Genomic DNA, 17,231 nt, shown 5'->3' with positions numbered 1-17,231 from the left:
TCAAAAAAGGATAATTGTCACCATATTACATATAAGAAATATAAAAAAAATAAAGTTCAACATGATCGAATAATTCTTACTGTACAACTGATTGATTCATTGTCATATACACGTCTATTCTTATAATCATATTTATCTTAATTCATATTGGTTGGAATTATATACAAAAATATTTCTTACTACTGAACTTAAATATAAAGTAATTACATTTCACATAATGATCAAAATTTCAAAAATAACGAAAAGCAAAATTAATTGGATCATTTCTAATAATTGATAAATAGCTACATTATGAAATGACATATAATTCTCTAACCCACCTCCAAGTAGCTATATTAAAATCTTTCATAAAATATACTTTGAATTCTTGTTGAACGTGTTAAACGTAAACTTGTAGCTTATAACATATTAAAATTATAACAAATTCTAGGATAAAATTCATATCTAAAATCCTTGATTACTCCATTATTCTTATACTTATCAATCAGCTTTTTATAATCTTCTCTTTCATAAAGTGAATTGGATGTAATTATAGAAAGTGCATAACCTTTCCACTTTATTAAGAATTCCTCCAAATTTTTTGAAGAAAATTTAAAATGATTAAAAAATCTTATTTCCTTTAAATTGGTCGGTGCAGAACTAATTAATACTTTTAATAATTCATCTCCACTTTCAATAATCTTCTCATAATAAGTTTCATCATCCGGTGTATCCGTTATAACTAATAATATTGATTTCAAATTTTTACAAACTTTTAGTAATTTTTCAAATTCTGCAAAATGTTTCTTTGATGGTGAAAACATAATTGATAAATATTCAATTGAAGGACAATTTTCATAGATCTTACGAATAAAGTTGAGAGAATCTTTATAAAAGGATGCATCTTCAATTTCGATAGTATCATAAGGTTTGAATAAAACTTTTTTGAGACGTCCTCCACTATTTGCAATTATACTAGAAAGTACATTTAACCCATTCCATTCTATATTAAGGATCTCAAGATCATGATAAACCAAATTATTCAATTGTTCCTCAGTAAAAAAATAATAATCATCCTCAATCATTAACGTTTTTAGTTTCTGAAATTTTGGAAGTATCTTTTGCAATGATTTACGTTCGAGACCATCTACAAATTGGAAGAATATTCTTAAATGATCGATATTATTTGCCTTTTTTTCTAATGCAAGAAGAATTTTTTCATAAGGATCTTCTACAAGAAAATCTTCATCAAAATCATCTTTCCATTCAAAATATTTCAAATTCTTCTGAACATCAATTAATTTAACAATTCCATCATTAGGTTTTGGGCATATATGAATGATGATGAGTCTTTGTATATATTGACAAAATCGTGATAATCCATAAAAATATGAAGAATCAATAGATGTGTCACATTTTAATTCACAAAGTGATTCAAGACGAACTTTAGCTTCTGGAAAACTAAATATTTGATGATTAATTGATCTCATATCTAAATACCTCAATTCCATACATTTTCTCATAAAGTAAAGATAAAATTCTTGTTGTATAAAAAATTGATTATGAGCCAAAGATGATCCAATAGTAATTAAATTATTTATAGTTTTCACATTAATACTTCTACAAAAGGATAAATAATCAAACGAGAGAGATTTTCTTGAAGGGAATTGAATTCCTTGTTCTGTTATGAATTCTTTGATATCATCAAATAAGTAACAAGCAATAACGACGAATAAATTTTTTTTATTGCTATAATTAATACTACTGTAGGACCATGGGTTCCTCCATAAAACAGGAATCACAGTTTCACACCAAAGTCTATTAACCAATAGACATGAAAATAATGATTTTGAATCGTCTTGTAATTCTTCAAATATTAGAAAAAGAATATCTTTATTAAGTTTGGACATTATTTACTCCAAAAAAACTGCTAGCTAATTTTTACGACTGAATACTTCAAAAAATTCAAAATACAACATATAATATTTGCGAAAAAAAAGAAAAACAAAAAAAAAAATTCCATTTATATACCCTCCGGTAAATTTGCCAAATTTGATTAATCTGTGCGACCATATGATCAAATGTCAAGCAAATTATGCAGTACTGTTTATTTATTTGTGCCTACTAATTTATTTTAGTCGAATTTTATTATTTTTAACAATGCCAGCCGTTATTGAAATAATGCCGGCTGAAGAGCTGCGGCTAAAATTATATTAATTTTGCGTTTGTGTATTTATTATTATTTGTACTACATACATAATAAAGTGGTAATTTTTAATTTTAATAGTTTGTAATCATAAAAGAATGTTATGTTCCGTTCCTTCTTATGTAAGTTGTATTATCAGCAAGCGAGAAATGGTTAATTGGAAAATTAAAAATATTTCTTATACAAATTGCTTTTTTTAAAAAAACTTCTGATCAGAGTTATTAATGATTGACGCCAAACGTTCAGTTTGATTTGATAAAGCGGTAAGACAAGATTAAATGGTTCCACATTTCATACTATCATAATAAGATGCGCGGTTTCTTGTTAAATAATCGTCGGTACTGAGAAACACTTTTCTCAGAAACCTATTAAACAAAAATAATCTAATGTTTAAAATATTATTTAATTAAAATTCTATCTTTAAAATAGTAATTTTTATGTCAAGATTTTTTCATAAAATTAACGTAATATACATTCATTAACTGTTAATCGTTATAATTATCATTTTTTTTTGGACAATAATCAGGCAATACTGATTTATAACAGTTATATAGAAAAATTTTAAATTTTAAAAGACTGTTCAAACTGACCACTAATTACAAAGTAACTAATTAATCATGATTACTATATTTTTATTAATATCATTATAGAAAATGTGTAATGAAAATATTCATTTGCCAAAGTGAGATGGAATCGAGAAGAAATAATTCGTTAGAATTTTGATTTATTTTGTATTTACTGGTTTATTCATTTTATTGTACTATTTAAACATCGTATATCTAATTATTCAATAAACATTCTTTTTTTGCCAAATCTTGAATATAATGATAAATGTAAAATCAATAATATAAAACTATAAAATTGAAAATTACTCATGTGATTACTCATAGCCATATGAATAATCGATCAGAAGTTCGTCAAAAGTACCTAAAAATAAATCATTAAATAATTGGATCATTTTGATAAATAGATACTTCATTAAATAATGTACAATTCTCTCTAATCAATAACGAAAACATGGACTATAAAATATAGTAAACTTTTACAAAATATCAACTAATAATAATAAAAACAAATAAATATTAAGATAAAAGTTCCCAAAGTTCCCAAATAAAACTAAAAAAAAATGTAACAAAGGCTAAAATCGTAATACAGTAAATAATTATCATGAGATGGGATGATAATTTTTTTTAATTAACTAATTTTATTTTAAACTATAATATTAGTTTGCTAATCTACCATTTTAGGTTTGATCTTGTGACTTTATTGGTAAATAACATTTGACAATCATTCGTTTACAATATTATTTTCTTTTCTTTGAATATTATTAACCAAGCCACTTCTTTTTCTACCATTTTATGTTTATTCTTGTGGCTTTGAAATGAAAGAAACTGACTGAAATAGGACAATACTAATAGATCACATTGGCAATTTAGTAAATATCTTGGTAAATGATAAAATTTTTGTACTAATTATTTATTACAAATCACTAATAAAATGTTTATTCACTAACTAAAAACAATTCATCTTGGGAATAAAATGATTTTTAATCGATTGAAAGTATGATAGTTCAAATAAACTAATGTCACCAAATTCATTACTGACTAATAGCAACTTTTTCCGATTTTAATAATTAGTTTTTTAACCAGATTTTGGCAAATTTTATTATAAAAAATCTAACCAGTAGCAACTTTTATAATTTTTAATATTCATTTTATATTTGCGAATGTTTTTATCAATTTTATAAATAAAAATAAATAAATTTGCTATTATTTATTTCATAGTTTTTGGAATTACTACAATTTTTTTTTAAAAATCAATAAAATAATCATGAACAAAGACCTAATCACTTATGTTTTCGACAATAATCTATCTGGTGGCGACGAAGTCGCCACACATCAACCTAATCTAGTTATCCTTATAAACTTAATGAATATTCCAACAATACCCACAATAAACATAAATTAATTGCAAGCTCATTATTTAATAATAATAATATTGTTATATTGACAACATTTGGTATTCTTATTTATACTTTTAGTGAAAATAACAAATCTATTTCTTTAAACTATTTTTATTTTATGGAATTAGATAAGTTATACGATTATAAAAGAGGAAAAAATTTTATAGGATATTTGAAAATACTTTATTACAAAGAATTATTTTCAAAATCTACTTTGCCATTACCAAATTATGATAGTTTTAAATTAAATGGATGGGTTTCAGATGCAAAAAATAATAAGTTAGGTCTTTTGAAATATGGAGTTGAATTATTAAAATTTGCAATTAAAGAACATAAATTAGAATTAATTGATGATATTTATAAAAATGTATGACTTATTTTAAAGAGGATTTAATGAACAATAGGTCATTTTTGAGCATTAATGCCATTACTAGATAAATATTATCCAGAATATACTCTAAATTATTCATCAGAAACAAATATGATCATAGATTCTTCTTTTTATAGTATAGAGCGTCAATATATAAATTTACATCTTTATTCTTTTTTTCAATCTCCTCAAATAGCTAATTTATCGAAATCTCTTTTATGGACAAAGTACAATTATAAACTTTATTGCATATTGAAAGAAGGTTATAATCCATTATTATTGATATTAATACCATCTATTATTATTATTATTATTCTAACTTTTCCTTTAATTATACCACTTCGCTCGACTATATTTCCTATTTTATCAAATTACAATTTTATTAATAATATTTACACTCCAGATTTACTATATCAATATTTTATTTATTTTGGATTTTTCAAAACTTTTTTCAATCCTGAATCTACAATTTTTAATTTTTTTAATTCTTTTTCAAAAAAAGATATAACAACAACACCAACAATTACTTTCATGATTCCTTATATTAATTTTGTTAATTATTCAAAAGATTATAATTGGTTTATAGAATTAATTAGACCTCAACCTAGTCTATTTACTGAAACAATAAATAGAAACATTTATAAAACATGGAATGGAGAAGCATTAATTAATTTTAAATGGAATACTTATGGAAAATATTATTATGCAATGATTTGGATTTTATTTATGACATTACTTGGATGCTTTACTGCTGCTGCAACAATTCCTAATCAATATATCAATGAAGAAGTTAGACAACGACTTTTTATTGCTTCAATTATACTTGGATCTATTCATCTGATTTTTGAAATTCGTCAATTTTTTTATAATATTACTAATAAGTGGTTCTATAATTTTTGGAATATTTTTGGTGAATATAAATGTTTAATTTAATTATTTTACAATATTTAAGAAAATAAAATTAATTATATAATATTTTAATGTTTCAGATATAATTGCTTATGTGCTTTCAATTTTCACTTCTATTTATTGGCTTCAAACAAAGGATAAGGATAATAATTATCTAATTCAATTGCTTTCTTTTTCATGCTTATTTTTGGATATAAAATTTTTATTTTTTAGAGCTTTTGAATATTTTGGTATATATTATGCAATTATTATTAGTGTTGGAAAAAAGATTTTTTCTTTTTTATTAGTCTTATTTATTATTATAATAAGTTTTGCACATGCATTTTATATTTTATTATCACTAAGATCTGAATTTTCACTTGATCAACATAATACAAATAATGATGATCCAAATAATCCTTTGAATTTAGCTCCTAGTTATAGTCAAATTAATAATGATGGAATTCCTGATAAAAATACAAACATGTTTATAGATATTAAAACTTCTCTTTTTGCGATATATTTGTTTTTAATAGGTATATTTAAATTCTTCATAATTATATAAATATACTTCATAACATTTTCTGATATTTTTAGCAATTCTTTATCAATAGGTGATTCAAGCGCATTATCCAATTGGCCATATGCAGACAATCCATCAATTGCAATATTGATTATTTTATTTTGCCTCTTAATAATTGTTGTATACCTTATGAACTTGTTAATTGGATTACTCAATATAGCAATTGAAGTAGATAATAAAAGAGTCTCATATTTGATACAGAAGGCAGAGGTAAATAATATTAACATTAATCAATCCATTTCTGTAAATATACTAATATATTTCGATTTTACTTTTTAAAGATTTTAGCTGAGATTGAGTTATTTTACCTGTTACCACATCAGAGACGTTGGAAAACATGGTTTCCTAAAGTTATGTATGTAATTTTACTTTTTAAAAAAGTTTAATTTTATGATTTTGTCAAATTTAATTTTTCAAGGTATTATTATGCTGATGTTGATAAGACTCGAATAGAAATTAAAAGATTGATTAAAGAGGGTGAATGGGATACTAAGGAATTCACAGAGATGCGGGAAAATTTATTCAAAGTACTTTCAATTGAACATAATCCTATTGACAATGAGGTAATATTGGAGAAATTATCAGAATTAAGAAAAATTAGAAAAATCTTATCATGAGAAATTAGAGAAATTTGATAAGTTAGAGAAATTATTGGAGGAAATAAATGCAAAATTATTTTAATATTATGTTAATTTTATAACTAGGGATTATTTGGTGACTATATTTTTAACAAAAAGTTTTTTTTTTAATAAATATCTCATTGTGTTAAAACCACCTCATTATTCATGATTTTTTAATAATGTATATTTACTACTGTAAATTGTTTATTTTGTTTTCATTTTTTATACAAATTGATAAGGAATCCTGATATCATTACATCATTACAGATTATTTTTTTAAGTTAATATTTTGATTGACTTTATTAAACAAATTTGCATCCATTTTTAATCTTTTAATTAAATAAAAAATAAATTTATTTGAACAATAAACATTTTTTATTCTTTATTAAACTAAATAAAATATCTATTACAAATGATACTTTTTTTTTATCATCACAAATAAAATTTGTTTAAAGTTTTTATGAATCAATAAATAAATAAGGTCATTATAAAAATTTATATTTAAATTTTAATTATACAATCCAAACACTCAGAATTATTTTGATATAAAATTTCAGTAAGCAAGCGGCTTGTATAATATGCTTGTGGATGAGTTTGTAAACCAGAAATATTAGCTTGTTCTTGTGTCAAAACTCTATTTGCATTAATAAATTCATACATATCATTTTTTAATTGATTATCAATATTAGGAACTTCATATCTTTGTTCATCTTCACCATTAAATATATAATATTCATTAATACTTCTAAGCCATTCAGATATAGTATTTTCAATAATTACTATATTTGGTCTTTTGGAAGGATCTGAATCCCAGCACTTTTCCATCAAATCTATATAACATTTTGGAGTATTTTTTATAATTTCAGGGCGATCTCCTTCACAAATACTTAAAATAAGTTGAATATCATGTGCTCTATTGTTAAATGGAGGAATACCTGATGTAAATTCCCACATAATCATTGAAAAACTATAGATATCACTTGCTGGAATATAAGTGTTGTTTCTTAATATTTCAGGTGCCATATAAGGTATAATTCCATAAACTTTATCAATTTTATCATCAGAATTTTGTATGGGTTTGCATAATCCTAAATCAATAATATATATTTCATTATAATCATCTGATATTAAGATATTACCATCATGAAAATCACAATGAGTAAGTTCTGATTCATGTATTACTTTAAGTCCTAAAATAATTTTTTTCAATAATTGCAATTTAATTTGCCATTTAAATTTAACTATATTAGATAAACATTTTTTTAAACTTCCTTTTTTTGCATAACTCATTATTATCATATAATTTAAATTATTTGGATCTTGGGAAATTCCAAAGAATTGAATAAATTTTGAAAATGATTTTTTCTGACAATTATAATGATGTTTCCACTATATATAATAAATATTTAAAATTATTAATTTATAAGATAAAATAAAATATACAATTATAAGTATCTAATAAATAAAAATACTATACCTCATCTAAAAATTTATCACTTAAACTTGATGAATTATTAAGATTTTTAAGAATAACTTCATATTCAGTCCATCTATTCCATTGTTGTTCATCAAAGTTCCAACTATCAATAGGTCCATCTAACCAGTTAGCTCTATAAATTTTACTAAATCCTCCTTTATCATAATAATTAATATTATTCAATTTATTATAAGGTATCCATTCTAAAATTTCATAATTACTTTTAGCATTTAGTTGTGCTTCTTGAATAAATTTATCAATAAATTTATTTTTACTAGTCCATTTTGAAAATTCTTGCTGAAATTGTTTAATATTACATTGTTGGCACCATTTGTAATCAATATATGGTTGATTGCATTCCTTACATAAGTTGTTAATTTTAAAATTATCAGAAGTCATTTTGTGCCAATAAAATGCTTTTTCCAAATTCTTTTCTATTCCTTCACCATATTCATAACATAAGGCAAGACTGTGCATTGACTTTTCATTGCCATTCTCTGCCGCTTTCTGATACCAGTAAAAGGCCATTTCCAAATCCTTCTCTGTTCCTTCACCATTGTAGTATCGTAAGGCAAGACTGTGCATTGACTTTTCATCACCCTTCTCTGCTGCTTTCTGAAACCAGTGAAAGGCCATTCCCAAGTTTTTCTCTGTCCCTTCACCATTGTAGTATTGTAAGGCAAGACCATACATTGAACTTTCATCACCTTTCTCTGCCGCTTTCTGATACCAGTGAAAAGCCATTCCCAAGTCCTTCTCTGTCCCTTCACCATTGTAGTATTGTAAGGCAAGATTGAGCATTGACCCTTCATCACCCTTCTCTGCTGCTTTCTGATACCAGTGAAAGGCCATTCCCAAGTCCTTTTCTGTCCCTTCACCATTGTAGTATTGTAAGGCAAGATTGTGCATTGATACTTTATAGTCCTTCTCTGCTGCTTTCTGAAACCAGTGAAAGGCCATTCCCAAGTCCTTCTCTGTTCCTTCACCATTGTAGTATCGTAAGGCAAGACCATGCATTGACACTTCATAGCCCTTTTCTGCTGCTTTCTGAAACCAGTGAAAGGACATTTCCAAGTCCTTCTCTGTCCCTTCACCATTGTAGTATCGTAAGGCAAGACCATGCATTGACTTTTCATCACCCTTCTCTGCTGCTTTCTGAAACCAGTGAAAGGCCATTCCCAAGTCCTTTTCTGTTCCTTCACCATTATAGTATCGTAAGGCAAGACTGTGCATTGACCATTCATTGCCCTTCTCTGCCGCTTTCTGAAACCAGTGAAAGGTCATTTCCAAGTCCTTCTCTGTCCCTTCACCATTGTAGTATTGTAAGGCAAGACTATGCATTGACTCTACATGACCCTTCTCTGCCGCTTTCTGAAACCAGTGAAAGGCCATTTCCAAGTCCTTCTCTGTCCCTTCACCATTGTAGTATTGTAAGGCAAGACTATACATTGACCCTTTATAGCCCTTCTCTGCTGCTTCCTGAAACCAGTAAAAGGCCATTTCCAAGTCCTTCTCTGTCCCTTCACCATTGTAGTATTGTAAGGCAAGACCATACATTGACCATTCATAGTCCTTCTCTGCTGCTTTCTGAAACCAGTAAAAGGCCATTTCCAAGTCCTTCTCTGTTCCTTCACCATTGTAGTATCGTAAGGCAAGACCATGCATTGACCCTTCATAGCCCTTTTCTGCCGCTTTCTGAAACCAGTAAAAGGCCATTCCTAAGTCCTTCTCTGTCCCTTCACCATTGTAGTATCTTAAGGCAAGATTGTGCATTGACCCTTCAAAGCCTTTCTTTGCTGCTTTCTGATACCAGTGAAAGGCCATTCCTAAATCCTTCTCTGTCCCTTCACCATTGTAGTATTGTAAGGCAAGACCATGCATTGACCCTTCATAGCCCTTCTCTGCCGCTTTTTGATACCAGTAAAAGGCCATTCCAAAGTCCTTCTTTGTCCCTTCACCATTGTAGTATTGTAAGGCAAGACTATGCATTGACCCTTCATAACCCTTCTCTGCTGCTTTTTGATACCAGTAAAAGGCCATTCGCAAGTCCTTCTCTGTCCCTTCACCATTATAGTATTGTAAGGCAAGATTATGCATTGACCTTTTATAGCCCTTTTCTGCTGCTTTCTGAAACCAGTGAAAGGCCATTCCCAAGTCCTTCTCTGTCCCTTCACCATTGTAGTATCGTAAGGCAAGATTGTGCATTGACCCTTCATCACCCTTCTCTGCTGATTTTTCTAACCAATTAATGTTATCACTTGAATCTTTGATATTAGTGAAAGTTGACATTATTAACAAATAGTTTTATTTGCTAACATTTTAAAATTTTAAATTCCTAAATAGTGCATTCCAAAAAGGAAGGGCCCCTTTTTTTATATGCTATGTTTCACTGCACTGTTGCACATTCACCACATTTCACTGCATTGCAGTTCATTATAACAAAATCATGTGCATTGCAAATCAATTTTGTATGAATAACGGTTGTTTATATAAAGATTTGGGAAAATTGGATACAGTATAATCCGAATTGGCTGAAATTGCATAAACTATAAATATATTAGATTTTTTATGCATACTTAAACAAAGTAGGACTTTAATAAATATTTACTTCAAATCTTTTATAATTTATACATATGGAAATAATACTAATTTAAGTATAATTTAATTGCCTATCAATGAATAAGCTGATTCTCAGACAGAGTAACAGAACTGAAAAAGAAAGAAAAAATTTATTAATAACTTAATATTACTAATCCCCCGACGCCAAAGGAAACCAAAGCTATTTAACATAATACCGCAGCAGTAATCGCAGCAATGAACCGATCCTAAAAAAAAAAAATCCCAGAACTGACTGAACCTAAAAGAAATCAACCCGACGCCAATAAAAAATCATTACCACTTACCGTTAGACCACAGCTCCGCAGCAGAGTCCAACTGAAATCGACGAAAAATAATTCTTTTTATTATTATTTAATTTTCACATGATTTTCCGTAATTTTTATAATTTTTAGCAAAAGAAAGTATGTCTCTTAGGGTGGGCAGGTGATGCGTTAACGTCATCATTCTGAAACAAAATGACAGGTTAGCATTACGTTTATGTTAACATTAACGTTAACTTTTTTGTTAACATAAGATTAGTTTTTAAGTGATTTCCTTTTTAAGATGCTAACTTTGGCAGCCAACAAATCTTTTAGCGGTGTAAATAAGTTATTTTGAAGAGATGTTCTGGATTGGTTGGAGGTTTCCTATTTAAGAAAAGTTTCGCAAAAGCATAAATATGAACGTGTACGAGGTATACAGATAGTACTGCGCATGATCTTCATCAAGGTCGGAACCGGTTATAAATGTTAACCGGTTAAAGCTATCTACTAGTTATGCATTCTAGTATTACTATAGTTAATTTTTTTTTTGAACAATATGTGTCACCAAGCGTTTATTTGATAAATTAAGTAGATGCACGTTAATTAACCAGTTTCGGACTATCAATTGTAGCTATATTCTTCTGTCAGTTAAAAATGTTTAATTAAATGAATAACAATCGTAAATAAATCAATAGCCAAATAAACCAGTTTGTAATCAATTATAAGAATTAAATAAATATATTTTATATTTTCTCTTTATCACACAGTTCTCTAAATTATGATTCATTTGGTTTTTTTTTAAAAAAAATAATATTGGAAAATTACTTACATAATCTTACTACCATGATTTGATATGGAAAGTGGAAACAGACTAAGTTAATATCTTTTTCAAATTATTTAAAAAATATTGAATAATTTTATTTTATTACAGTACACTTCACTTAAATATTTACCATCTACAGGCACAATTTCACTGGGTTCAAGAAGTTATCAAAAATAATGTTTGTCAATAATGTTAACATTAAATTTACTCATGAGACGAGAGTATCCATATCGATGTTGATAATATTAATAAAATATGTTGAATTTTGTTAGAAAATAATAAAAAATAATTGATTACTTAATTTAGTTAGTCAAAAATATATGATGTAAATCTTAGACATTTTCGATTACAGTATTAAAATCATATTATACATTTAAAGAGTGCTTATTATTAAAATTAAATATAAAGATATTACTTGTTAAACGTATTACATATTGATCAAGGTTTAAGCAAATTACGGAATTCTACCTATTATATGCCAGAGAACTTGCGCCTTGAATTTTACTGGTTGCAGATAATTCAAGAAGTTCGTCAAAAGTTCCAAAAACGAATAATTCATTAAATAATTAGATCATTTTGATAAATAGCAACTTCATTAAATATGAACAATTCCCTCTAGTAGTCTCTCAATAGCGAAAACATGGATTATAAAATGTAAACTTTTACAAAATATTAATACTTTGAATTCTTGTTAAATTAAACGTAAATATATAGCTTACAAAACATTAAAAATGGTAGCTAACGCTATATATATTAGATTCATATCTAAAATTCCATTATTTTTATACTTTATCAATCAGTTTTTTAGAATCTTCTCTCTCTTGAAGAGAATCAGACGTATAAAGTATAGAAATTGGACAACCTCTTCATTTTCCTAAGAACTATTCCAAATTTTCCAAAGAAATTTAAAATGATCAAAGAATCTTATCTCTTTTAAATTAGTTGGTGTAGAATTAATACTTTTAATAATCTTTCACGTTTTCTATAATCTTTTCTTAAGATTTTACTTCATATACTTCCTATTTATTCACTATTACTAATAATAATGATTTCCAATTTTAACAAATTTTGAGTAATTTTTCAAATTCAATATGCAAAAAATTATTTCTTATGACATATCTTGATCATGTTGGTTTTGTCACGAGTATATATAATAAATAATATACTGTAAATATGTCCCAATACCTCCAATACCTTCCCTTTTCTTAAACAATCTTGAACATGTTGAATTCTTCTTTGATAATAACTCATCAGATGAAACTAATAAACCAATAATATCTTCACCAATGGGTCTTTAGGTCTTCTATTGCTTTCCGATTAAATAATCTCGAATATAGTGCCTTCTCTCTGTCTTCTTTTCTCTTCTCCTTTCTTTAGGTCTATTGTTTTTCGATTAAATAATCTTGAACATGGTTGAATAATTCTTCGATAAGTAAACTAAAAATAACTTCACCCAGTAAGTCTTCTCTTTTCTTTAGGTCTTTTTTTGGGTCCTCTTTTCTTTACATCTTTTAGGTATGTAGGTTGGAAGTGTGGGGTGGTCGGTGTGTATTTTTGTGTATTCCTTTGCTCTTCTCTCGCTTTACCTCTTTTTCTTTTCCCTTCCCTTTCTCTTTCCTTATTCTCTCGTTCTTTCTTCTTCCTTTCCTTTCCTTTTCCTTTCTTTTTCCTTTCCCTCTCTTCTCTCATTCGCTTTCCCTCTCTCCCTTCCCTTCCCTCCCTTCATTTTCCATTCTCCTTTCCCTTCTCTCATTTGCTTTCCGTCTTCTTTCTCTTTTCCTTCCCTTCCTTCCTGATCAATGTTGCTGCTGGTGATCAGATGATAACAGACTAAAGTGGCTAAGTTGTAACAGAAAGTAATGAATAATTCATTTTTATTAAATATATATATTAAACTATAAATTAAAAATAAAATTAATATTTATTTCTCATCTATAATTATTATTCTGATTATTCGATTTTTAATTTTCGCAAATACATCAATTATAGAAAAACATCACATGCAGGTTAAAAATTTATTTGCTCGACAGACGCGATTCATTTAATATATTTATTATTTTAATTTAATTCAACCTAAATATTTATTATTTCGTGATTTAGGCTGCTCCAATTTAATAGTTTGTTTAACGTCCTAACTTTATATAAAAATTGAGGGGAGGGAGGGGTCAAATTAAGTAAACATTTAAAAATAAACATAGTTTTTTCTTTATTACTCAATGCATTTTTACTAAAAATACATCTTAATTTATTACAGATAATGCAATTAATAAGTTTACATATATTACTTTTATTAATTATACCATTTTCTTTGGTAGATTCAAATACACTGGAAAGAAATTCTTTTAAATATTATACAGATCGGTGATGTTATTATAAGTCACGTGATATAACATATGTTTGTTTATTTTTAAAAATTTTTCAAAAATGAGGGGGGTGGGGTACGTTAAACAAACTATTAAATTGGAGTGGCCTTAATTATCTTACATTATTTAAACTTATAATTAATAATATACGAATTTTGATCCATTTATATTTAAAAATGTGCAAGTATATACTATATTAACAAACACAAGACTATATGAATAACAAAATTTTGCCAAAGTTTCACGTCAAAAATCTGATCTCACTATTTAATTTTGATATTGTTAATTTTTTAGGAGTGAAAACAAGTGAAAAGAATATAGAAAATATGACCTCATATGCAGAATGAAATATAGAAAGCAAAGATTTAATATAAATATTTGCATTCTACAGGTATTCAAAATTTCCAGGAATTAATACGAAGTCGGAACCTTTAGGCATAAATCCGAATAAATGTAAATCAGATATAATTAAACTTGATAACTTGTCTCATTTGTTCATTTGAATTTATTAAATCTGAATAATCAAGGGAAATCTCAATAAATATTAGGTCTAATAAATAATAATTTTTGGATCATATTATCTTAGGTTACAATTAATAACTTAATTATCTACTGTCTAAAATTTTTATAATATTAATATTATTCTTTGAACTACAATTGGCCCGAATCATTTCCTAGTGAAATTAAAGGAAACGATTAGCAAGTATTTTTTTAATAATTTGCAAAATGTATTTGTTCACACACGAAGTATTTATTTCTTTACGTGACTATGGATAATTTTCCATCATTCTAATAATCTAATTATATGCACTTTCTAATACATATTTTTTAGTAAAGCTTGAGTCAGTCAAATAAAAAAAATCAAAAAAAGAGTAATAGACGTAATAGTTTATATAAGAAAGATAAAAAGAAATAAATAAAATTTCCTTTGATATCGCAGAAAATTTCCAGTATTTTTTTTTTAATAAAAAATAGATTATATATTTTAAATAATAATAAAAATAAATAAATTCATTTGACTAATTCATTGTTATCGCTCATTGATTCTTATAAAATTTTTAAGAAATCAATGACAGATTACAGTATCATGATTTTCTAAATTCTCTTGGTTCGTTATTAACGATTTTAATTTAAAATTATAAATAAATAAATTACTTTTTTAAACTCGTTACATATTAGTCAAAATTCTAAAAATGGCAGTAAGTACTATTCTGATAAATACCTACTTTATTAAAATAGCGAGCTCAATAGCGAAAATATAGACTATGAAGCTTAAATTTTAAAAAATATACTTTAAATTATTAAATTAAACGTAAACTTATATAACAAATTAAAATATATAGTTAATCCTAATTGGATAATTTTCATATATAAAATCCTTAATCACTCCATCATCCTTATACTTATCAATCAACTTTTTATAATCTTCTCTTTCATAAAGTGAATCAGATGTAAATATAGTTAGTGCACAACCTTTCCAATTTCCTAAAAATTCTTCCAAATTTTCTAAAGAAAATTTAAAATGTTTAAAAAATCTTATTTCCTTTAAATTAGTTGGTGCAGAATTAATTAATACTTTTAATAATTCGTCTCCACCATCTACAACCTTCTCATCGCTAGCTTTATCGCCATATACATTTGATAAAACTAGTAAAAATGATTTCAAATTTTTACAAACTTTTAATAATTTTTCAAATTCTATGAAATGCTTTTTTGATGATGAAAACATAATTGACAAATATTCAATTAAAGGACAATTTTCATAAATCATACGAATATAGTTGAGAGAATTATTATAAAAGTTTGCATCTACAATTAGGTTCATATAATTGGGTCTGAATAAAATTTTTTTGAGACGTCCTCCACTATTTTCAACTATACTAGAAAGTACATTTTGCTTATTCCACTCTATATTAAGGGTCTCAAGATCACGATAAACCAAATTATTCAAATGTACATCAGTAAAAGAACGAAACTCGTTCTCAATCATTAACGTTTTTAATTTATGAAATCTCGGAAGTATCTTTTGCAATAATTGATGTTCAAAATCATCTACATATTGGAAAAATATTCTTAAATGATCGATATTATCTGCCTTTTTTTCTAGTGCAAGAAGAATTTTTTCATAAGGATCTTCTCTAGGAAAATCACCATTAAAATCATCTTTCCATTCAAAATACTTTAAATTCTTCTGAACTTCAATTAATTTAACAATTCCATCATTAGGTTTTGGGCATATATGAACGATGAAAAGTCCCTGTATATATTGACAAAAACGTGATAGCCCATAAAAGTATGAAGAATTAATAGATGTATCACATTTTAATTCACAAAGTGATTCAAGATGAATTTTAGCTTCTGGAAAACCAAATATTTGATGATTAATTGATCTCATATCTAAATACTTCAAGCCTGAACATTTTTTCATGAAGTGAAGGTAAAATTCTTGTTGCATAAAAAATTGATTATGGGCTAAAGATGATCCAATAGAAATTATATTATTTATAGTTTTCACATTAATACTTCTGCAAAAGGATAAATAGTCAAATAGGAGTGATTTTTTTGAACTTGAAGGTAATTGAATTCCTTGTTCTGTTATCAATTCTTTGATATCATCAAATAAATAGCAAATAATAATAAAGAATAAATAGCTTTTATTATTATAATTAATACCATTATAAGACCATGGGTTCCTCCATAAGACCGGAACCACTGTTTCACACCAAAGTCTATTAACCATTAGACATGAAAAGAGTGATTTTGAATCATCTTGTAATTCTTCAAATATTAAGGTGAGAATATCTTTATTAAGTTTGGACATTCTTTACCCTCAAAAAATACTGTATAGGACGTTTAAAATAATCTTTTGCAACCGTACACTTTAAAAAAATTTTTCAAAGTTGCAATTTATAATATTTTGTTGCAAAAAAAAAAAAATAAATAAATTGAAAAAGAAATAACTATAATTACACTTATATATAATAAAGCTCCGGTAAATTTCCAAATTTGACGAACAAATTATGCAGAAAAATTTGTTTGTTTGTGACACAAAATGATGTTGAAACCTTTTGCCCAATAGTTGAAACGCTTCTAATTAA

The 17,231-nt window shown here is 26.4% G+C and overlaps 4 protein-coding genes across 4 annotated transcripts; 1 reads left to right on the top strand and 3 right to left on the bottom strand.

Annotated features, from left to right (window-relative positions):
• Positions 1 to 398: 398 nt before the first annotated feature.
• Positions 399 to 1,889, bottom strand: OCT59_012919 (uncharacterized protein; the record flags this gene model as incomplete). The annotated part of the gene is made up of 1 exon (XM_066140465.1): positions 399 to 1,889. One exon carries the CDS (start codon positions 1,887 to 1,889, stop codon positions 399 to 401), a length of 1,491 nt encoding a protein of 496 aa, XP_066001347.1.
• Positions 1,890 to 4,266: 2,377 nt separating this feature from the next.
• OCT59_012918 (uncharacterized protein) lies at positions 4,267 to 4,521 on the top strand (the record flags this gene model as incomplete). Its single annotated transcript, XM_066140464.1, has 1 exon — positions 4,267 to 4,521. One exon carries the CDS (start codon positions 4,267 to 4,269, stop codon positions 4,519 to 4,521), a length of 255 nt encoding a protein of 84 aa, XP_066001346.1.
• An 8,698-nt stretch (positions 4,522 to 13,219) lies between these two features.
• Positions 13,220 to 13,459, bottom strand: OCT59_012917 (uncharacterized protein; the record flags this gene model as incomplete). Its single annotated transcript, XM_066140463.1, has 1 exon — positions 13,220 to 13,459. The coding sequence occupies one exon, from the start codon at positions 13,457 to 13,459 to the stop codon at positions 13,220 to 13,222; it is 240 nt and encodes a 79-aa protein (XP_066001345.1).
• Positions 13,460 to 15,463: 2,004 nt separating this feature from the next.
• OCT59_012916 (uncharacterized protein) lies at positions 15,464 to 16,954 on the bottom strand (the record flags this gene model as incomplete). Its single annotated transcript, XM_066140462.1, has 1 exon — positions 15,464 to 16,954. One exon carries the CDS (start codon positions 16,952 to 16,954, stop codon positions 15,464 to 15,466), a length of 1,491 nt encoding a protein of 496 aa, XP_066001344.1.
• Positions 16,955 to 17,231: the final 277 nt, after the last annotated feature.

The sequence above is a fragment of the Rhizophagus irregularis genome, chromosome 20 (assembly GCF_026210795.1).
Source record: "Rhizophagus irregularis chromosome 20, complete sequence".
Taxonomy (NCBI): Eukaryota; Fungi; Glomeromycota; class Glomeromycetes; order Glomerales; family Glomeraceae; genus Rhizophagus; species Rhizophagus irregularis.
This window is presented reverse-complemented; position numbering and strand designations above follow the sequence as displayed.